Raw genomic sequence first — 23,555 nt, forward strand, 5'->3', positions numbered from 1 at the left:
GAAGTAAGGATCACCTTAGACATTTATTAGGGAGAAAAAACATGGCAAGCTCCACTTATCTCCTAAATACAAAAAGCAAGACAGGGAGAACCAGTTAATTCTAGTGCTATAAGACCGGAAGATGAAGGATGTGATGCTGTGAATAGCAGAAGGGTGTTTAAACACACCAGTGCCCATGTGGTTCTAATGCCTCATATTACAAGCAGAGGTAGAGCTGTGCCCTTAGGTATCAAATCGGAAGCGTCCTTTTCTCCACATGGTGACTGTTACTTAAATAAAAACTAATCCTCTCTCAGAGAACAGTCAGACTAAAGATAGTAAGTCTAGCAAAGCAAAAGGACAGGCAAGAGTCAAACTAAAGATTACAACCCTCAAAGAAAGGACTTCAGCTTTGGAGAGCTTGCTGCCCTGAGCTTGGCTGCACAGACTGCTGTGTAAGCTACAGAACCTGTCAGAGCTGAAGTGCTCACTGCCATGCTGAGAAACTCCCAAAGCTCCTTTGGCAGCAACCTGACAACAACTTGTATAGTGCCTAGCACAAGAGTCACCTGGTTGTGCTGTAGAGCTTCTAGAAACCTCTCCTGCCTTTAACTGTTGTTATGACAGGACTTGTGAATGAGGTACCTAAGACACGACACACAACTTGCACACAGAAAGGGCTCCCCTGTGCAAAGTCTGACTGAAGAGCATCAAGGCACCTGGTGGCAGAAATGCAAAGAAAATACACAGAAGTTGCTAGGATTTTTCTGTAATATTCTTTAAAAAAAAATTATATTGTGTGAACAGAACTGTCCCTCTCTATCAGGCTTTTCTTATTTCATTTACCTTCAAATGGAAACTTCTGGCAATGCAGAGTTACCAGTGAGAGATGAAGAAGTAATTTGAACTTGGTTCATAATTTCTCAGTGTTGGAGAATGTCCCTGCTAATGTTTCATATAGATAACACATTGGTCTGAATTATTTGCATTGGAGAATTTTAAGTAAATTAGATTATTTCTTGTCAATGCATAATGTTTTCTAATAAGACTAAGGATAGTGGAGATACCAATATTGCTGAAATAAGGACTAACTTTGTAGTAGTAGAGACTGAAGTGAATTCTGGTCAGCTCCAGAAGACTAACAGACTTAAAATGCCAGTCTACAAATGTCCATTAAAAACAGATTTGTGATGTGAATCTGATAGGCCCTGACAACATTTTAAGTCTGATGAATGCTTCTCTGCTAACAGATTCTGTATGTATCTGATGACCTGCCACTAATACTAATTTAATTGCAATATGTAAATTAACCTTATTCATAAACTAACTGTCAGATTCTTATACTTGACATTGATCATGGAATCAACCTTCACTGGGGATGCCTCCAAGAAATTAGGTAACATATACAAGAAAGGACTGAGAAACACCTAGAGATTATGAGCAAAATAAATTGAAGTATACATTTTATATAAGTTAAAAAAGCTTAATATGATCTTGGAATGCAGAAATATAAGAATATTAAATAATGGTTTCTCTCACTCTTCATAGGGGGGAAACCATTGTTAGATGCTCCTCATAGATTTTCCTACCCTTAAAAGGGAAAGTTTAAAAAAGGAAGAGAAAAATGAGTGATGATTCAAAGTATAGAAAAATACAGCTTAGGAAGACATCTCTGATTACATTTATTTACCCAAGAAGTTGGGACACAATAAAATTTTGGTTTCTAATTTCTATGCCTGGGACATTTCTAATATTGTATCAGCTATGCAAGGACTAGAATTTCCTTGCTTGAATTATCTAAATCCTAGATAATTATATGATGGTAAAAAAAATTCACTTTAGCATTACTGGCCCCCAAAATGTCACTTGCATAAAGATTTAAATTAATCCCAATGGCTTTTACTCTGTGAAAAAAAATCCTTGTAATTTCCCCTTGCCACTGGAGAATTCTTCAATGCTTTTTGGGCTTACTACAGAGGATGCTACATCAGTGATCTGAGTGGCTTCTAGCAGTCTATCAAACCATTGTCCTACATCCAACAGTCACAGGAGACAAGGAAATGTTCTTTACTTTGCTGATGCTGATCCTGAGTTTGTTGCGATTCACATCTGTCTCTTCCCAAACTTCACCCTCGTTGAAAGCCGTGTTTGGAGCCTGACCAAGACCTTCCACTGGCCGACCTGACAGGATGGGAGGAGCATTCTCTTGATCACTCAAATGTTCACCCTGTAGGACATCCTCAGTGTTCTCACGGAGCAGGTCCCCAGGTACCGGAGTGACATTAACCACCCTATAAAGAGAAAAAAAGAAAGGTAAAATTATCAGTATATAAAGAAGGCAGCTTATTACTCTGTCCCACAGGAATTCCTCAGCAGATTTTAGGGTATTACTTAGTTGAAAAACAGGCAGTCTCAGATGTGACATCCTGAATCAGAACAGGAGGATTCCATATAATGAATATTACAAAGACAGTAGGATGGTCAGTGAAAGCATCTTGGGACCCTTGATACACAGGCTGAAAACTTCTTCACAAGTGCCCATCACACCATATTGAGCTGTGAAGAAACCTCTCCTTTTGCATGAGCAAATGAGGCTTACTAGGCCTTATAGTTTTTATCTTCCGTAACATTACTAGGGATCATTGTTATCCCCTAATGTCAGCCCCCCAAAAAGCACCATGACAGACCAGTAAACCAGGCCTTATCAAACCTTTAATATTTGGACTCATCTGTACCTCTGAGCATCAGTCTCTGTGTACCTTTGCAGCAGCACATGAAACACAATGTAAACAGGCTGAGGAGCTGTGTTGGAGGCATAAGCAGTGCACGCACTCAGCTGTACTCAGTTCACGATCCACCACCACAGACATAAATTAATATTAAAAAAGTCAGATCAAGTGGTGCCTGCCATGCTGTTCCAACTTCCCAGAATCATAATGGCCTTGAAATCTTAAAAATAAGAACTGAGCTTGTTATCCACTGTCTGACTGGTACAACTACAACACTCACCCGAACATGGCTGCTGTTTGCCTGGTGTTCTGCTGTGGTGGAGTTGAGGTGCTAGTGGACAACAAGATATCTGTACCAGCCTTCTCCCAGTCAAAGGCTTCATTTTCAGTGATGCCCCTTTCTTTCATGCTGTTCTCGAAAACTGACATGATTAGCTGGAATAGATTTACAAGAACAATTTCTGGTAAGTAAGTGAGAGTGGCTCTCACCAAAAATCTGAAGTATGTGCACAAGGACCAAGTGCATCTTATAATCTCCAGTTTGCCTAGGAAAGGTACTAAGAAATGAAAGCAAAACTTATAAAATTGCAACAGTTGTTTCTCAGGTTGGTTTTGGGCTCCATAAGTGAAACTTCTTCAAACTTACAAAAGAAATGCATGCAGCATTTTGACACTGATTCAATGAAATCTTGCAGTGAGCTTGTTTCTCCAACTCTAAATCCATAACTTCAATTTAGCTTTCCTCTAGATTAGACAGTACATTATGCAGAACAGTACATTTGATATGCAGAGTTCAAGGGCTGCCAGAAGACATAAAGAGAACAGGAAATGGCAGTCCTAGGATACAGACTTATTGCAGTGTCTGGCTCAAATATGGCTTAGTCAGGAGCCCTCTGTTGTGTTTAATGTGCACAATGTGGCCTGACACACTTGGCTGCCTAAGAAAATAAAACTCTAAAAAAGGATGATACAATTGTCTTTATAAGATGGCAGGTATGAATGCTTATGGCTGTTCCTTTTCTAAGAACTGGTATCCTCTAGGAGAGACTGAAACTACTGTCAATAGTTCTCCATGCACCAATGCATTAGCAGAGAAATCTGATGTTCTGCTGTCAAATGGAATCTGGATGCTGTAGGCCAACAGAGCTGTGAGGTCCTATATTCCCAATAAAATTATTTAGCTAAATAATGCAGAACTGACAGGATTCAGCCTGTCAGTTTCCCTCTACAGGGAGAGACAATGTGATGGCAAATACATTTGGCTTATGGTGTAGAATCAACACTAAATTATGAATAAAATTTAGCATTAGCAAACATCCTATTTGCAACTATATTCCAGTTCTGTTTATCAGCATGATCAGAAGTACAGGAAAGCCTGCCATTTCCCACTACCTTCCACCAAACTGCAGTAAAATGCCTATTTGCAGCTTTCAGATGAGCCAACTTTTTCCTCCTTTCTGTGACCCAGAACCCTAGAATCAGGTGCACACTCCTGTGGGAGTGCTACATTTGATTAACAGAATTTCCAGAGCTGGCTGTTGGTCAGACCAAGGCACAGGAAATTCTTAGGATTGTATTTGTTTTCCGACTGCTACTTTGGAAATGATTACTGTCAAGTGTCTTTTAGAAATTAATATCCTCACAAACTCAAAGGCGCCTTGCAAGAGCACACATTTGCAGACAGATGCCCTTGTAAAGCCATACTGGCTTCTGTTCATTAGATCATCCTCACCCATCTGTCCACTAATCCCAGTCTTATCACAGCTTTTGATTCTTTGTGATGGACATGTCAGTATCACGGAGTGGTAGCTTGTGAAGCTATTTAAAAATTGGTACTGCTTCTGCCACCTTCCATTCCTTTGACACTGAAGCAGCCTGAAGTAAGAAACCACATGATAAAATTAGATGTTCAGCTGCCTTATTCTTAGCATTCCTTCTAGGAACCACTCAGTTGAAACAACTTTTCTTACTTTCTGCTATAACTTATTCTGTAACTCTTACACTTGACTTTGCAGGCCATTAGGGATTTTACAGCCCTTTACTCTACTCCCTGTAGGGTCTTTTTCCATGGCTGAAGGATACAGGCATCTTCATCTGCCATTATTCTAAAGCTATTTAATGGACTTACAGAGTCTTCTCAGCTTTCTCTGAAACCTTTATACTTCTGATGAAAGGTCAAAGCTTGACAAGGAGAAAAGTGGAGTGGAAAACTGCACAGACCAGTCCCAGCAACAACCACTGCTCCTGGAAAGCCATGCAAAAAGTCGCTGGATCCTGCCTAGGGATCCTCTGCCTACAGACAGATTATTAAGAATCAGAAGAGTTTCCATAGTCACTGCAAGCCTCCCATGTTGAGTTTCCTTCTGCTGGGCAAGACAATGTGCAATTCCAACTCTGAGTATCAAAACCACTAGTGGGATAAAGAAGAGGTCCAGTATGTTTCTCTATTAAAGATGTTACTGTCCACGAGCACATAAAGCTTAATTGCACATTATGTAGTAGCATGCCTTGTTTTGGTACCTTTTATATGTGATATTTCAGGATTGATTGTGATTCCTTTCCTGAGCCTTGGCCAGGAGAAGGCATTTAACAAGATGCATCATGACAGCTTAGTGGGTAATTTGTGCCCTGTTGGCTGCTTCTCTCTCATTCTCTGGGCCATCAGCCCAAAACATGTGGATTGTTCAGGTCCTCAAGCCTTGAATTCTTTGGGGATTATCTAGAAAGATGGAATCTTTCAGCAGAAACTTTGGGCATAGCAAATTGCTCTTGTTCAAATTTCTAATCTGCACCGTAATCCACAACAAAGTATTTAAGAATAAATATCAGGCACACCTCTTTAGTGGCAGGGGTCTCCTTTTGATAAGGGAATGCTCCTGATTTGTAAGCCGTACAAGAATTTTTAGGGGGAAAATGATAGGACTATGATGGAAGATATCTAGTAACTTGCTGTCCTGTTTTCAACTGGAATAGAGTTCATTTTATTCCTAATAGCTGGTGCAGTGCTGTGTTTGGCATTTAGGATGAGAACAGTGTTGATATCACGCTGATGTTTTAGCCCTTGCTCAGTTGTGCCCACCCTCATTCAATGACTTCTCCACTATGCTCTGCTGGTGGAGAGCTGCACAAGAAGCTGAGAGGGAGCACAGCTGGGACAGCTGACCCAAACTGGCCAAAGGGATATTCCATACCATAGAGTGTCATGCCCAGTATATAAACTGGGGAAGTTGGCTGGAAGGGACCAATTGCTGCCTGGGGACTGGTTGGGCATCAGGCAATTGTATTTTGCATCACTTGCTTTTCTTGGGTTTTATTTTTATATTTTTCTTTTTTCTTAATTACAATTATGATTATTATATTCTACTTGTTTCAATTATTTCATGGTCCTTGTCTGAACCTGTGGTTTCTTTTTTTTCTTTTTTTTTTTTCTTTTTTTCTGATTCTCTCCCCATCCCATTGTGCAGGGGGTACAGTGAGTGAGCAGCTGCCTGGTACACAGCTGCCAGCTGGACCAAAACCACCACACTTGGTCAGCATGAGAGAACTCAACCCAGCACTGGTTGTTCACAGGGAGTCTTTCCCAATTGCTCTGACAATATCTGGTATTGACTGAATCCAAAGGAAGATGTCCATATAGGAAACTTACCTTTCCACACCTGCTCAGGGTGGGTATGGGACAGCCATTCTCTCATACAACAACAGCTGATGTGATCATTTTTCCTTGAGTGAAATGCAATTCACAATGCCCTAGCTGAGGGAATAGGATGGATTTCCAGGCACTTGCCTTTGCACTTTAAATTTCTATAATCTTCCAGGAGCAAAGGTCACCATTACTTTCCTGATACTCATTGCAAAAAGATCTTTGGGGAGAAAAGCCAGCCACCTCCCCAGCCACACCTGAAACTACTCTTCTACCAGCTGGACTGTATGCAAGTGTAGTACAAAATATTTTCTACTACATCCTATCTGCACTTTTCCAGGGAAGAGGCATGCCTCTTGCTGTCAAATGAGTCAGAAAACCCCAAAATGCTGCTCTAACGCCCACATCCTCCTGCTGTGAAAGTGCTGAAAATTTCATCCTAACCATGAACCAACACTGACAGCGATTCATTAAAGGGACAGACCTGACATCTGAGGACACGAGCCCAAGAAATACAAAAACACAGGGTATAAGATCCAACACCCGACAGCTCAAGTCTATTTTATTCTACCATTGTTTTCTTCTCCTCTGCTTAGGCAAACTTGTGTCATCTATCCATCAGAGAGCAGTGGTCTCTGGTCACACTTAGTATCCTGTTACAGCCTGGTATGTGTCTCTTGGAGACATCATCTCAGGGGCCCACAGCTGTAATAAAATTGCCACTCAGCATGACATGTGCTTAGGAGAGTCTAAAACTTCCAAGTTCAATTCAGATTTTTAAATAAGCCATGACTTTATAGATTTGTAAACACACTTTCCCAATTTCCTTTATTTCTCTGTGGGTCTGATACTAATGACAAATTCAATTGGCCTTTGGTATAGTTTTTAATATTTCAGAGTAATACATCCAGATAAATCAACATAAAGACTCTTTATCTCTGAAGCTGAGATGCTTGGAGAATTTTCTGTCTGGAATAGGTCTCCAAGTCAAGCTAAAACAGTCAGTGTTAGGTAGCAAGCTGCAGATGTCAAGACTTTTGTGGGGAGTTCCCTTTTGGAGGCTTCTTGCCCAAGATGCACCTGCAAGAAACTGAAGGCAAAAAGGCAGTTCACAGCTTCAGTCAAATGTCCTACCGTGAAAGAGCTGTTTGTGATTTGTACTGCCAGAATTCTGTCTGGAAACATCTTCCATTTCAGTCTCAAGGATGGCTTGTTGGTACCATTAGGAAACAATTATTTTAAACTGGAATAGTATATATGAGCATGTAGGTTCAAAAGCAGCTTTGGAAATCTCCAATCCAACCATCTGCTCAAAGCAGAGCTAATTAAAAGGCAGATCATATTTGTCATCCAGCCAATCTTTGGAAATCCCCAAGGAAGGAAATTCCACAGCTTTTCTAAGTACCTGTTTTGTATATAGGAACCCACACTCTGAATTTTCCACCCCCCCTAGATTTAGTCACAATTTCCCTTTCTGCCTCTATTCTCCCCACAACTGTCTTTGAGGCAGTGAAAGACAGAAATCAGATCCCCTCTTTGACTTCTCTACTCCATGACAAACAAATCCAGTTCCCTCTGCATCTCATCAGTCCACTTCCATCCCTCTGTAGCTCTCCCTCTTAGTGGCAAATGTAATTTTTCCACTGCACTATCCAGAAAGTATTTGCCTTTTCCTTTTAATTTTTTAAAAATGTGTGGTTGCTATGTTACAACATGTACATGGCTAAACCACAAAGGCACTGTTGGAGAGTTTGTTGGAACATCCTCCTACCACTTTCCCACTCATTTGATGCACTATCAACAGGACCAGGCACTCAGATAAGACTGTACAGATCTGCTTATAAAATGTTGTTTCCATTGTCTGTCTTTAATGTACAGAGAAAACCACTGTGATAAAAAAAAGCAACACAGAATCAAGTTGCTTCAGTTCTGTTGTGTTAGTCTGAATTACTCACTTATAGGCTGACAGCAAATACTGAATGGGAGGAAAAACCCTATGTTAGATGAATATTAAAGAAAGACATAATAATGGCCAAGGCCTATATAAGTCTGCAAGAAATCAAAGGGGTCGGTGTACACCACTGAGCTGTCAATATAGGCTCTTAGACCTTGGCATGCTGTGCCAAAATTTTCTCACATTTGGAGTACCTCAAAATTTTTGTGTCTTAACGAAAGCCAAAATACTTGTGCTGTTTGGAAGGAACTATCTGGTGTGAAGTTCAGGATTATTTTGGACAAGGTGGTGGAAGGAGATGAAGGAGTTTTTGAGGTTTTGAAGAACTGTAGAGTCCAGCCTCTTTCTCCTGGTTCTAGGAAAGGTATTCCTCAGCTATTGGGGCACACAAGACAGAGAGCACTTTAGACCTGATTAACCTAAGAGATCTGATAATGAGGATGCTTTGGCAAGATTAAACAGAGCTTTGAAGGTTGACTCAAGACTGGCTGACAGGAAAGAAAATTGAATCAACTTCTACAAGCAAGAGATGTTGCAAAAGGTGTAAGTTTGTTATGTGATGTGATTGTAGCAAAACATTACTAGCCTTCCTAAAACAGTATATAAGCATATGTAGTCCACAATACATTTGGCTTCTGATCACCAGTCTTCCCCATCTCTCTCCATCGCCGATACTCAGCCAGATATAAATACATTCATGGAAATATTAAAAAAATCTAAATGCCAATCTAGAGTGCCATGAATCTCACTGGGTTACAAAGATAGGCTCCCACCTGATAGTCTGGCTTGGTGAAGTAGTCTAGGCTTGCAATGTGATCCAGGAAAAGGTGGAACTCTGAAGGCATGTGTTTTAGCAGCATTCGGTGTTCATACTTTTCTTTTATCATGCCGACCTGCTCCTGGAAAAAAAAACAATTAAAAAAAAAAAAAAGATTCAGAGCCAAGAATCTCTTCCATTGCTTCACATTTATAAAGACTTATCATTCCTGGAACACAGACTCTTCCTAGACCCAGCACAGTGTCTACACACTTCTTCTGTTCGCTGTCCAAGGCACAGGGAGATTGAGCAGTGAAGGCAGAGGTCAAAGCGGAATCTTAAGTCAGAAACTTGCTGCACAGGTGACCTACTTCTTTCCAGGGATTTTATTCTTTAGCACAAAGTATTTCCAAGACAACATGAACACTTAGCTTTATTCTGTTTAACTTTCTAATTTCAAATTCCATTTGGCTTGTTTGGCACAGCAAAGCTTTACCCTCCTGTCTTTCTAAAGGCTCTTTTTATTTGTCAAAAGGACAGCTCAGTCTTTCCACTTGTACTGTTTACTTTGCAAGAAAAAGGTAAAAAACACTTGATCAAATATAATTAACAATATGCATAAAAAATTGTCTAATTACTCCAAATAAGAGAAGCCCACCCCATGTATCAGAACACACCAAAGCAGGATAGCATCTTGCAGCAAGACCTGATAAAAAGGAGATTCTGGCTTGACTCCAGAAAAAAAGCTGCACTGAGCTGCAGGAGGAATAGCAAAGAGTCATAATTAAAATGTAGCACCCTCTCTTAAGCACAGACACCAGTTTTCCTACCTTATCTTTGATCTTTCTCCACGGAAGCTGGCCAACGGCAAACTCCACCAACATGTAAAAGAGGGACCACAGATCATCATGTCTGCCCATCTCCTGGAGAAAAGAGAGACCAAGACTGAGGAGAAAAGTTCCACACGGCTCAGGGGTCCAGGTGTACTCTCCAGATGAGCTACCTCATTTTAAAGGGCAGGAAGAGAAGTCATACTTTCTAGTCAATGATTAAAAAAGCCAAATTAAAGGCTAAAGATACATATTTACTAATGGGACATGGAATAACCTAGATTAAGAAAAACCCCAAACTGTATATACAAGACATTTTTAATTATTATTTTTAATAATTAGTCAATGATTAAAAAAGCCAAATTAAAGGCTAAAGATACATATTTACTAATGGGACATGGAATGACCTAGATTAAGAAAAACCCCAAACTGTAAATACAAGACATTTTAAATTATTATTTTTACGCCTAAATATACTTTGAATCTGCTCAAGGGTTTTTGCAGAAGACTCACCATCATGCACCACAACAATTTACAGATTTATAACATTTCCACATACAACCCTCCACCTGGGTTAGTGAATGGGAAATGGAAACATGGGGACAAAGGCTGAAATTGTCAAAGCACATGAACTCATTTCTGGTGCTCAACTTCCAATGTCTAGGATATGATTTCTCAAAATAGCCTGCATTATACAGCAATTTTTGTGTCTAAATATACATTCAGCTGATGCCAGCTACAGCTGGGCCTACTCAGCTCTTGCAAAAATTATACCTCAGGTTTCTCTTTGTCTCTCAAGAAACAGAAAGAATTCATGATGGCATTCAGCTGCCCTCCCCACATCACACTTTCCACGTTTTGTAGACAATAACTTGCTCCTTCCCTAAAAAAAAACCTGATATTTCTTTGTATGTCACAGATAATCTTACAATCTCATTCCAAGTAAGGCCAGAAATCTGAAGGCAATGCAGGAGGGCTGACAGTTTCCATCTGGCAGGCACTTAGCAGTAGAAATGCAGAACTTAGAACCACAGAAGATGCTGAGTTGGAAGTGACCCATCAGGACCATTCAGTCCAACTCCTGGCCCTGTGCAGGATGCCTCAAGAATCACACCCTGTGCCTGAGAGTATTGTCCAAACTTACTGTTTACTGTCTGCAAAGGAACACTACTGAAACAGGAGAGAGGAGTGTTTGGAGAAGAATGTTAGATGAGCCTTCTAGAAGCATTTATAATGAAACAGGCCAGACACTATGTAAATAATGGTTCTTTTCAGGAAAAAAAACCCCTAGCTTTCACCAGGTGGCTCTTCTCCTGATGGCACAATGTTAATATTAAAAATTACAGATCAAGAATGGATTTGGGGTCCTGGCACTTGGTAATTCCTGGCCAAATTCTGCTAGAAACCAGCAGCAAGCAGGCTGGAACTTAACCAGATTTCTCCTTCAGTGTGGTTTACTTTTGCCCTCAAAAAGTGCCTGGTAATGCAATAATTACAATTTTAAAGCCTGGCAACTACAGAGGACCCAAGAAGTGAGGCATAATTTTGATATTACAGTCAACAGCCTTAACTACCTAATGGAAATCTTCTGATATACTAACTTCTGTAGATAACAAACCAGAACTCAGACCTCTTGCTCCTTTGCTCCTGAAAACAGGTTTCTGAGGGGGAATTACCCTACTGGTAAGTCCTTATAACTCCAAAATACTCACCCTGTTTTTGTGTGCATTCACAGAGGCATAGCGGACGGTTCCTCGGAAACCAGCAACATTGCGAGGCTGGAGGGAGGCAAGAGAAATATCTCAGAAACAGAGCGGGTGACTGAATCCCCTGTGCAGCCAACTCCTGAGAACTTGTCTAAATTGCTGTTTTGTATGCATCCAAGGAACACAAGGCTCTTACTGCCTTCTTGTGCTCTAGCAGCTACACAGAGAGTGTTCTCCGATTCTGCATATCTAGGAAAGCTCACTCTAAAGAGAAGGCAAAGTGGTTACAGTGCTATGTTAGAATAGTAACAGTCCAGGCTTAGAGATAAGAACATTAACCAGGGTCAGGTTTTCCTTTTTAAACTCTAGGTCAAGGGAAAAGCTAGTAAAGAAGTGCAAAACTGAGTCATGAGTAACATGAGCTAAGCAGGGCCTGAAGATGGCCTGGTCAGGATGAAAACGGGGATCACCTACACTGAGAGATGACCACAAATGTTTGCTGACACTGCTGTAAGCATCTTCTATAAGACTTCAACAAATCATGAACCTCTCACTTTCAGAGTTCCTGTTTTTTTCCAGATTCTTCCCAGTATATCCTAACTTCATTTTCTCTTTCCCTGGTTCTCTTTTTCATGTCCTTGGGAATTAAAGGCTTGATACAGTGGGTGTGGAAAGGCAGTCCTCCTGTGACTTATTTGTCCCATCTGGAGGCTTTCTCTGCTTTGGGGGCTGAGCAACTGTTCTATCTCTTTCTACTGCTGCCTCCACAAGAACATTAGACCATGTGAGTTCACTTAATGCAGATGTCACTCTGAAAAAACTTGCATTTAAATTATGACATACACCAAATTCTCTTAGTTGAACTAGAAGCACCAAAGTTAACGAGACTTAACAGCAGTGGTTTCAAAATTCTTGTGGTAAACCAGGTTCAGGCCCAGACTTCTTCCATTGTAAGACTAAGCTTGGGCAAAGAACTAAACATATTCAAAATGAAGTTCCTACTCCAGCAGAAAATTGAGCATATTAATAACAAGTTAATTCAGTAACTTGTCCCACAGAGGTCAGAAGATTCAGGTTTGATCTTTCAGCTGTGCCTGTACTTCCAGAACTAGGCCTAAAACTCTGTATTTTTATTCTAGGGCACCCTTTTGGGACTTTAAATATGTACAATTCAGTTGCTTCCTTTTGGGTACAGGGAAGTTGATCTGAATTTCAATATTCTCAGAAAGAATAAAAATTCAAATATTTGTTTAACAAGTTCACCAACACCATGTATCATACTCACACCTGTACAGTGTACAATGCAGCTCTTAAGTTATAAAGACTAAGTGAAAAAAAAAGCTGCAAGTCTATCTTACAACTCTTTCATGGTAATCAAATACTCTCCAAAGAGAACCCATATGCATACCCCATGCACTTAATCCAACATTTAATCTTGCAGTACACCAGCTTGAGCTATAAAATACTTATTTAGCAGCAGGTAATAGTAGAGATATTATATTTCTGATCATGTACCTCATCTCAGAACTATGCAATTCAGGATTCCCACTGACAAATGACTGCAAAATATTTTGCAGAATTTCACAGAATTCACTGATATGAGCTCCTAAAAAGCAGAATACTGGCCCACTGGAATACAGCCATCACCATAAATTTGCTCTACACATTCAAAACAAAAAAAAGATATTCTTCTTTTCCATTATGAATGGAAGATAGTGTGTTTGGATACTTTTAATGAACCATAAGGGTGTATTGTGAACAATTCTAACATGTAACCTGTAATGTTTTCAGAACAAAAATTATTCCATTTTTGCAGTCCATGCAAGTACTGAACCAAGTACCAAGTGTGCTGGCTTCAGTATGACAGCAATGTCTCTAAAAATTGTTTTAGATCAATACTTACTATTTCTGGCAGACAGGCTATCTGTGCAGTCTTTAATTAGCTCTGTTCTGAAACCAATGCCAAACAGTTTGCAAGCACTGGTAGCAAACCTCTCCTCTCTCAGAAGCAAAGCAAAGCCCAGCTCTTGGTTCAGGCCTTTAACCTTGCATCTGTCCCACAGCACACATGACCTGCTGCTCCCCAGCAGTTCCACACCTGCACCCTGAGGGCTTTCCCTCCACTCCTCTCTCACGTGGGACCTCAGGGAAGGGAGAGTACTGCAACTGAGCAAGACTTTGCAGTTGCTTTGACAGGACCTTTAGAGTCCTTTGAAAAAAACAGGCAGATGCTAACTGTGTAATAGTGTCTTTTGCTCATAAAGATTACTCTTTTAACCATATTTGCCTGCCCTGCCAATCACAAGGAATTGTCAGAAGGAATTGCCATCAGCTATTTCCCACGCTGCGGAGATACCTTGTTTTCCATTCAAACGAACAATTCCTCCCTGAGCATTTGTTGTAGCACATGCTGCAGACCCAACTATTATTGACTTTTCTTCTGAATTCATAAACATTAATTTTCCAGATGATTTCTTTATACACTTCATTTCTTCCAGTTAATAAACTTAATCCCACCACTGCACTGGCCAGCAGTGGAAAAGAGTCTGGATAAAGCCTCCTTTTTGTCCACACCAGTCCACAGTTGAGACAGAATTGAAATTGCAACAGTTAGGAGCTTCAGACTATGGAGTAATATATAATCCAACTGATTTGAATCCCCCAAATTATGAATATATAATAAGCTAGCAAGTTGAAATACAATTTTAAACCATAGGTGATTCTTTTTTTACACATCAGTATTGCTATAAAAATGTTATAAAGCATATCTCTTCTTTCACTGATATTGTGTCTACCACAAATCTGAAGTACTTTACTACACAGTGCTGCATTGTGTTAGAAGCTTGGTTTAAAATGAGTTTCAGCTTGGGAGAATGTGTTAGATCACTACCACAGAGCAAAATCTATTCTCTGTGTTCCTTTCACTGCATTAGCAATGTAGACCACCTCACAGTCAGAGACAGAACTAGGTAACAAAATCCTGTATGAAGTGGATGCATTTTCCAAACTGTGCTCTTATATACCCATCATTCTCCAGGTTAAACACTCAGGATCATTTGTATTTCAAGTGCCAACAGTGTCTCCCTGATGATTCACATGAAGTCTGTCTTTCCTGCACGCTCCCCTTTATTTGAGGAGTGCTCATATTTTCTCATTAATGAGAATCCCTTCTCCTCACACCATGTTCATTCATAGAGATTAAAATTATTCCTTTTGCCTCACTGGCAAAAGGAAACTGGATATTTTGAAAGTCCTGGTTTCTAGCTGCCTTCCTAAAAACTTGTATTTGGATGCCAATACTTTCCTCCTGCTGTTTCTTGTGACTGTGGTACTCTCATGACCATGACCATTGGTTCCTCCCCAGCTTTCTGGAAGCCTGTGCAGACACCTCATGAGATGCACAAACTTTGCCCCTGGCAGGCCTGCTGTCATCTAGGATATTAACCCATCTCCCCTGGAGTTGGGAAAAAGACTTTCAGCAGTAAGAACATGAAAAAAAGTTAGCACAGTTTGAAGAGAAGGTGGTAATGAGAAAGGAGATGCCACAGATCATGGAAAGCATTTGGAGATATATTTTAGATAGAAATGACTTGTGTTGAAAGGTTGTGGTAAGAAGGAAAAGTGAAAGAAAGCTTTAACTGAACTAAAAGGAAGATTCCTGTGACCTCTAGGAACCTTCTGCTTCTTCAGACAGGTTCACGAAGGAGATGTAGGGATATGCTTCTCCACCTCTTCTGGTGAGGACAAAATCCACACCTCTTATATGCATTTTGACTTTTTAATTTAAACAGCAGCATTTTGTAGAATCATTAATGACTGCATCATATTTTATGCCCACAGGGAGTCAGAAATGAATAGAGGAAGCCGGAGACAGAAAAGTAAGATGATAAAATTCCCTTCCCTTTGTCTCTGAAACCACAGAATTGACAAAATCAGTCTGGCACCACCCAAATATCTGCCAGCCCCTCAGAGAGAATCCCAAGTGTTCTAGGCTTTTGCATCACATTTAGGTAGCTGCCACGATCCTGCTGAAAAACAAACATATCATAAGGGAAAAAAGAAAACCAGGTATAATTTGGACTTCCATATATAACAAAAGCACAAACCAAAATGAAAACCCAGAAGCATGGTGATGGCTCACTCACAACTCATAGCAGAGATGGTTACGAGCAGCGGATGGGAAGCCAACGCATCAAACACAGCCTCAAAAGAAGAGCCCAAAAGAACTGTAAAACAGAGAGAAACCCAAAGAAAAACATGATAAAAAAAACCAACAAAATGAGAAAAAAAATTAAACAGAAATGAATTAAAAAACATTCAATATTGTATCCCAACAGAAACCTGTGTCTTGTTTAGCTGTTGCCATCTCCCATCACCCTTCCCAGGGCTGTTGGCCCATCCTGTGCTCAGTTTCATTTAGACACGAAGGCTTTCATGAGCCTGTGTGATTTGTGAGTGCTCTGTAAGTGGTGAAAGGAGGCCCTCTAGGGAAAACCTTCCCCTGCCTGCATATCACAGCTAAGAACTGGAAAAATAAAGCTGAGAGTAGCCATGCAGGCAGCCTTACCACAGGTCACTTGTACACTTCTACTGTGGTTTTCCTTCCTACAATTATCTGATGTGTACTCCTCCCTTCCTCCCCTAACCAAACTGATCTAATAACCCACAAGGGGATTTGCTCCCTCATCTCTTGCCCTTTTCATCCAGAGCAAGTTCTAACATTAGCACATAAGGTCTAAAAATCATCAGCAATGTCCCTTTTCCTATTTGAATTGTTACGGGTTCTCACCCAAGACATTTGGTTCTTTTCTGCAACCACTACCTTGCTTTCTCACAATCAATCTCCATACAAACAGTGGCTTGCCAACTTTACAGGCTTCACAGCTGCCAACTTCAGGCATGTTCCCTTTCCCTGGTGACTGCTGCTGTGCTCCACTCTCCGTGGGGGGATGCAGAATGGTGGTTTGGGAGAGAGCAGGATGAAACTCAGTGCTGCTTTTAGGTCACATGAGCAGTCATTGTATCTGTGAATGGCACAGTAGAGAAATCTGAGGGGCATCCTCATCAGAGGTAAAAATTAATATTATATTATATAACCTTAAAACTCAATTCAGTGACCTGAGGAAAGACCTTGACTGAGAGATACTTATAGACTTACTGACTACTTATGAGAGATACTTACAGATTACCAACAGAAATCAAGTAATCAAAAACAGTCCACAAAATGGAGTTTCTTATTTGAGTCTCACTGTTCCCCTTTCCTAAAAACATGCAAATCCTAGGAATTTCATAAATTTTGCATGAAATTTAGTTTTGAGAAAGCTATTTAAGTCTCCTGCTATTCTTTCCAAATCAAAAGACTCAAAGCAGGTGAGTTAAAATGCCATTGTTGCTACTTTACTTTAGGAGAGTTCAAAACTTACAATGAATTGAACATCATTAAAGACCAAGGTATTTTGTCTTTTTAAATAGCATGCAACACACGACTCCAGCACCTGAACTTGTGCTGAAGATGAGAATGTCTTTCTCAGAGTAAAAACAAAGAACAAGTTTTTGGTTTTTTTTTAGTCAAAAGCTTATTTCAGTTGTAATCCTATTATTCAGTTATCACGATTGTTAACAAGAGAGCTTTGGCCTCAGAGCTGCACTTGTTTCTTACATGCAAAGTCCCATAAGGCAAAAAGCAGCACAGAATATCCCCAGAGAAAGAACAGAGTGCTAAGTAAGAAAGATAAGTTTTTCATCCACTGAAACAGAACAAGGGAACCACTGAAATGGAAATGTTTTGGAGTCACATCTCCTTTGGGATTTAGAGCACAAACCGCTTTCCTGGAACCAGATGGAGATGATGATTCTTTTCTATCAAAAGGAAGGAGACAAAAGGCAGCTGTGGCAATCACTGAGATGCAGCACACTGAAGTTCAAACCTCCCCACATGTAAACCCCATCTCCCTCCTTCCAGAGTACACTCTCATCCCTAAGCCACAGGGTGCTTTGAGATGCAAGTTAAAAACATACAGGTTGGAAATGATACCTTTTGCATGGAATACATGAATAATTATTACCAAGAGGGAGGAAGTGTATGACCTGGCAGCAAATGCACTTACCTGACTGAGGGGAAATCTGACCTGCAATCCAACTCAAATCCAACATTCACTCACCTAGGGAGCAAAGCCTCTGCTCCCTCATCACCAGCCACAGTAATAGTTTTAGATTCCTCCCTCTGCTTTCCAGTGGGAAGAATAATCAGAGCTTCAAGTGGAATAGCATCAACCAGAAGGAAATGTACATTCAGATGTAATATACATTCAGATGTAATGTATATCCCCCTGCAGCTTGGTAGTAAAAGCACTCAGAGATGGAAAATGGGATCTCAGTCCCCTGCAGGTATACATAAAATTTGAGCCTGAGCTGTCCTTCCTTTTCCCTCAAGCCTTTAGCAGGTGCTGTGTAAAATGAAACCACAACAACCTGATGCAGATGATCTGAGGTCACCCTCGTTGACCCTGGACTTTACGGTGAGGAAAGCAGAGAAACAGCCACATGTAGCAAGATACCAGATTCCCTGCTTGCTAAGAGAGTTTCAAATCCATCACCTAGTCTGTGTTCCATACATTTAATTTCAACAGCTTTGGATTTCTGTAACTGTGGCATTTTAAATCAGAACATAATCTCACTTCTCAAGTCCAAATTTGCTATTCCAGCAATTAAAGTAACAATGAGAACCACAATGTAATTTTGTGACAATTTATTTTATAACAAATTGCATTTCCAGTGAAATTGCATTTCTATTATATATTAAACGTGCAGTGTTTTTAAGACCTAGGTAATTTTTTTTTCCTTTCCCTCATCTATGAACAAGTATCTGTGCTGTGTTTTTCAGCCTTTCCTGTGATTACCGTTTTACAATACAAAGTTTGAGACAAAAATTATGTTCCCACCCAAGCTAATATAGTAATACAGCTCCACAAATCTGTTATTCTACTCCAAAATGTTCATCTCTTATGTAATACTACAGATTTACATGTATTTCAAGTACAAAGCAAGTATAAAGCTACTGGGCTTCTCTGTCTGAATATCTGGGGTATTAGGATGTAGAAGTTCCTCTCCTCTGTGTTATTTTATAGCTCATTTTCCAGTGGGGGGAAAACTACTTAGTAGAAAAACATGCCATCATCTCCTCTTCTAATATCTTGCTCACTGCAGCAAAGTTTATTTTTAACACTATGCACAGACATTTGGAAAATAAATACCTTTTTCTCAATTAGCTGACACATTTCTTCAGCCTTCCTCACGCTCTTCTGCACTGTCCTGCCTACACCATCATCCCTGTGCCCACTGACTCCCAGAGCCGCCCTCGTGCATGTGCAGTCTCTCCAGCAAGGCACTGCAAACTACTGCAGTGCAGTCTGAGCCACAAGGAGATCGAGATCTAATCAATGGGCTGCAGCTGACTAAGCTAAAATGAAATGCTTGCTGAGCAGAACAGTTTACTGTCACATCCTGCAATGGGAGAGAGGCTTCAGGAAAAGCATAGCCTCTATTTTCAAATAAATGATTAAGATCAAGCTGCTAAACCCTTGCAATTAATACTTGCAATTAATATTTGTGGAATATTGTGGAACGCTTGCAATTAATATTTGTGGAACCACAGGGAATGTGTTTCTGGAGTCAGAGCAGCACAGAGAGAGGAAAGGCACAATGCTTTCTGTACTGCACGTGACAAAACAGGCAGAGCCCAGCAACGATCAAGGAGTTCTTGTCCAAATCCTGACCTACATTAGCACAGAAGACCTTCATGACTCAGAACACCTCCATTACACAAGCATATGTTGTTCATCATCTGCATAACCACGTTTCTGTTCATTTCTCCCTTCAAGTTCACATTTTCTTCTCAGCCTTAGCTCTCCATATCAAACAGATTCTGCTAGTCGAGCTCTCTGCTATAAAAATTAATACAAGATGAAAAATTTGACTTGTGCACATTCTAAAGAAGAAAATTCTACATATTTAAAGAACCCAAATTTTTTTCAGTTCATTCCCCAGTTGCTTAGTTCTGTTGTCTTAGCACTGACTGAAACTGCTGCATGGCAAAGATGGGTTGTACAACCAGGATGTCACGGTGAATAAAACTGCTTGTGTCTCTATCTGAACCACAGCAGAAGACTGCATCTAGGGGAAATAATAGTTAAATCCTTAAAATAGATCACTACATCCTGTAACATCAAATTTGTTATGAAAGGTCTTGGGATTCTTCACAAAATAGACTTTTTGGGTGGGAGGGAATAAGGGAAGGGGAGAAAATTGGGAAGAAAAAACTGGACTGGTTTCTCAGAAGAGGATCCCCTGCAACTGTAAGCGCTTACTAATTAGTATTTTACAGACTTTAATAAAATTCCTTTCATTCACCTTCTTGTTTGTGTTATAATTACAATCTTTTCAATCCCATTTCACACAAGTTTGTCATTACTGTCTTCTGAACACTGCTTAGATCTGCAACACCTTCTTTGAAACTGGATGGGTGGTATTGTATGCATCACCAACTGTTACCTCATCTAGATTTGTACAAAGGCACTAAAAAGTCGGTGTAGTTTTCATCATCCTATTCCATATGGACCATAACAATTGCATCACTGGCTCTATTCATCTCACGTAACCTGTCTCCAGTCCTCAAGGAGATGCTTCTGGATATCCTACAGGTAGGTCACAGGGAGCTGGGCAGATGCGTTCTGTTTCATCTGGCATGTGCAATACTAATTTTTAAAAGGCATAATGATGGTTCAGGCCCCACATATGAGAATGAAAATTTGACACTCTTCTAAAGAACAAAATCAGCAGAAATGTAACTAACTGGGATAGCTACCTTTCTTATTGGAAAAAGTCTATACAGATTTTCTAAGGGAAAGTAGCAGCACATCACCAACAGTTTTCTCTGCAGCATTTGAGCATATAGGCAAGGACAAGCTAGTCCATACAGTACAGCTGAGTTTTCAAAAACACCAGTCTCTCAAAAGGTCCACACTAAAAGAAATTGCACTGCAAAACACGTTTCTCTCTCATTTGAGTGGTGTCAACTATAGCTGTCCTTTAAAGAGGCAATAAACAAGGAGTTTTGAAATCAGCCAAATTCAGAACATGATTTCCTTTAAAAGTTTAACTGTGAGGATAGTTTTTAATGTTTAACAAAAACTTTGTCATGAAAAGCATTGAAATTTTGATTTAATTTTCCCCCTCTCTTTATGGTATTGATAAGCAGCACAGTAAACTGATAACTAACAGAGCTGTAGCAGCTGTGATAGCACTTAACAAAGCAAGGGTGTGAGGGAGCCCAGGAACTTTGCCCAGGAACTGTGTGCCTCACTGGGCCTGCAGTAATGGTGGTGATGGGCCACAGGGTCTGCTTCCCCACATGAACAAGATCAACAGAATCCTCATGGAGCCTCTGGAAGGGAAAATCAAGAACCCTGCAATGCAAGGAAAAAAGGACAACTAGTGGTAATGCTCAAAGGAGTAACAGATGGATATTCCCAAGAGAAGGGAAAGCTGTTAACAGAAGAGAAGCTGCTGCCCCACATGCAGATCTGCAGGTGCAGAATAGATTAGGTATCCTGGGAACTGGTGAGGAGGAACAAAATCTTGCCAGGGGAGATACCTGAGCCTCAATCAAATGTCCGAACAGGGAAGCAAAGTTGAGCGATGGTCACTGAAGGATTATTTCCTGCAGGAAATAAAAGTTCCCATCTACTGACCTAACTCGGTGTCTCAAGAGCTTTGTGGCTTGTTTGGAACCTGGATATGGGATAATAAGGACAGATTGCCAAGTTTGTGTGGTCATCTGACTATTAACACTTACAGCTCATTCATGGGAACACCACAATCGCCTGGTTTTCAAGCAGTGACCTTGAATATTCTAAGAGTGACTACAGACCTCAAGGCATGGGGGTCTGGTTGCTCTCCTAAATCCTGCCAGGGAGAAGCTTGCATTGTGCAAGTCAACACCAAGCTGTCAAAGATGTGGCTTTGGCTTCTATGACCAAAGTTCCCTCTTTGAGGAAAAAGAACTGTTGGTGGAAGAAGGGACACGTTTGACACAGTGGCAAGAGCATCTTTGCAAAGACTTGGCATCTCATCTTGCTAATCAGTGAGGAGGACTAAAAGCAGGTACAGCAGGACAGGATTACTGTAACGTGAAGAGAAATAGAAGAACTGAGACTGTGAGGAGGTGCCCCAGGAGAGGATGACAGAAGCTTCCACGTCTCTCTTGGGGAAGCAGTACAACAGAGGGCCCACCTTGAGTGCCTGTCCAAAACCTCCTACATGTGTCTAACAAACAGGAGCAGTTAGTGCTCTATGTGCCGTTGCAAATCTATGGTCTCACTGGGATGATAGAGACTTGGTGGGACTGCTTGCATGGCTTGACTGCTGCAATGAATGGAAAAATGGACAGGGAAGGCAAGGAGGTGCATTTTCACAGGAAAGGCTTGAATGTATGAAGCTTTTCTTGGAGCAGGGGATGGGACAGTCACTATTGATGGGTAAGTGATCAGTACAGGTAGCATAATAACCACCTGCTACTGACTGTCTGATCAAGACTTAAAACCAGATGAAACCTTCTTTAGAAAACTGAAGAAAGCCTTGCGATTGCAAACCCTGGTACTCACATGGGGCTTGGATTACTCCTACATCTACTGGTCCTGCATCTACATATTGTAGAGACAACATGGCAGGGTGAAGCAATCCAGGAGTTTTCTTGTGAGCATTGAGCAGAACCAGAAAACAAGCAATGGAGGTCTGTAGTCATAAAGGAAGGACAACACTGAAGAGAAACAGTTTCCTGGGGAACTTGGTGGACAACAAGCTGTCCATGAACCAGCAGTGCCCTTGTAGCCAAGAAGGCCAATGGTATCCTGGGAAGCATTAAGAAGAGTACTTCCAGCAGGTCAGGGAGGTGATCCTGCCCCTCTACTCAGCCCTGGTGAGGCCAGTCTGGAGTGCCGTGTCCAGTCCTGGGATCCTCAGGACAAGAGAGATGTGGAGCTCCTGGAGTGGGTCCAGCAGAGGGTGACAAAGATGAGGAAGGGACTGGAGCACCTCAGTTCTGAGGAGAGGCTGGAGGAGCTGGGCCTGCTCAGCCTGGAGAAGAGACACTGAGAGGAACCTCATCAATGCCTGTCAGTGCCTGCAGGGAGGGGCCAGAGCATGGACCAGGCTCTGCTCGGCGGGGACGGGCAATGGGACAAGAGGCAATGGGACAATGGGGCAGGAACTGAGGCTCAGGAAGCTCCACCTGAACATAAGGAAGAACTTCCCTGTACAGTGCCCGAGCACTGGGACAGATTGCCCAGAGAGGTTGTGGATTCTCCCTCACTGGGGATAGTCAAGAAGCATCCGGATGCAATCCTGTGCCACGTACTCTGGGATGACTTTGTTTGAGCGGGAAGGCTGGATCAGATGTCCCACTGTGGTCCCTTCCAACTTTACCCATTCTGTGAATCTGTGTGTGGTTCTTCTCTCCAGCATTAGATCACTCACCCAGAGTTTGGATGTTTCAGGTTCAAAAGCTTCCTCTCCTATAGGAGTTCCTCGCTTGACAGCAGAATACCACAAACACATGTATTTAAGCCACAGGCAGAATGGGAGCAGGCACATTGAAACCCCTCTCATTTAAGCTTTATAGCTGTGCACAAACTTGAGACATATTCCCTAGAAAAGGGATGTTGGGACACTCAGAGCCCTGCAGAAGGCCCTGCTTACTGTGACTAGAGTAATTTTTTCTCTGTCTTTTGTCAGAAAACATAAGTCTTGAGCACCAAAAGATATTACTAAGCTTAGTGAACCAGGAATACTTTGTGAATTTATCACTAACAGTACCCCCTTGAGACATTAAAAATTTCAGGTCAAACATACCTTCCTGAATACAGATGACAGATCCTAACCAGAATTTGCCACCTTGTAATCAG

The 23,555-nt window shown here is 41.0% G+C and overlaps 1 protein-coding gene across 4 annotated transcripts in view; it reads right to left on the reverse strand.

Annotated features, from left to right (window-relative positions):
- Positions 1 to 23,555, reverse strand: part of TTBK1 (tau tubulin kinase 1) — a 109,220-nt gene that overhangs the window by 30,918 nt on the left and 54,747 nt on the right. For 2 of the 4 annotated variants that reach the window (XM_068186024.1, XM_068186023.1), the window contains exons 7-11: positions 11,602 to 11,667; positions 9,890 to 9,982; positions 9,076 to 9,201; positions 2,989 to 3,143; positions 2,051 to 2,270 (exon numbers count right to left, since the gene is read on the reverse strand). In XM_068186024.1, coding sequence (XP_068042125.1) covers positions 2,051 to 2,270; positions 2,989 to 3,143; positions 9,076 to 9,201; positions 9,890 to 9,982; positions 11,602 to 11,667 — 660 coding nt within the window. Of the gene's footprint in view, positions 1 to 2,050; positions 2,271 to 2,988; positions 3,144 to 9,075; positions 9,202 to 9,889; positions 9,983 to 11,601; positions 11,668 to 15,740; positions 15,822 to 16,417; positions 16,616 to 18,848; positions 19,112 to 23,555 lie in introns of those variants that run through there. The other 2 variants (XM_068186026.1, XM_068186025.1) reach the window with 2 other exon arrangements.

This window comes from Anomalospiza imberbis, chromosome 3 (genome assembly GCF_031753505.1).
Source record: "Anomalospiza imberbis isolate Cuckoo-Finch-1a 21T00152 chromosome 3, ASM3175350v1, whole genome shotgun sequence".
Classification (NCBI taxonomy): Eukaryota; Metazoa; Chordata; class Aves; order Passeriformes; family Viduidae; genus Anomalospiza; species Anomalospiza imberbis.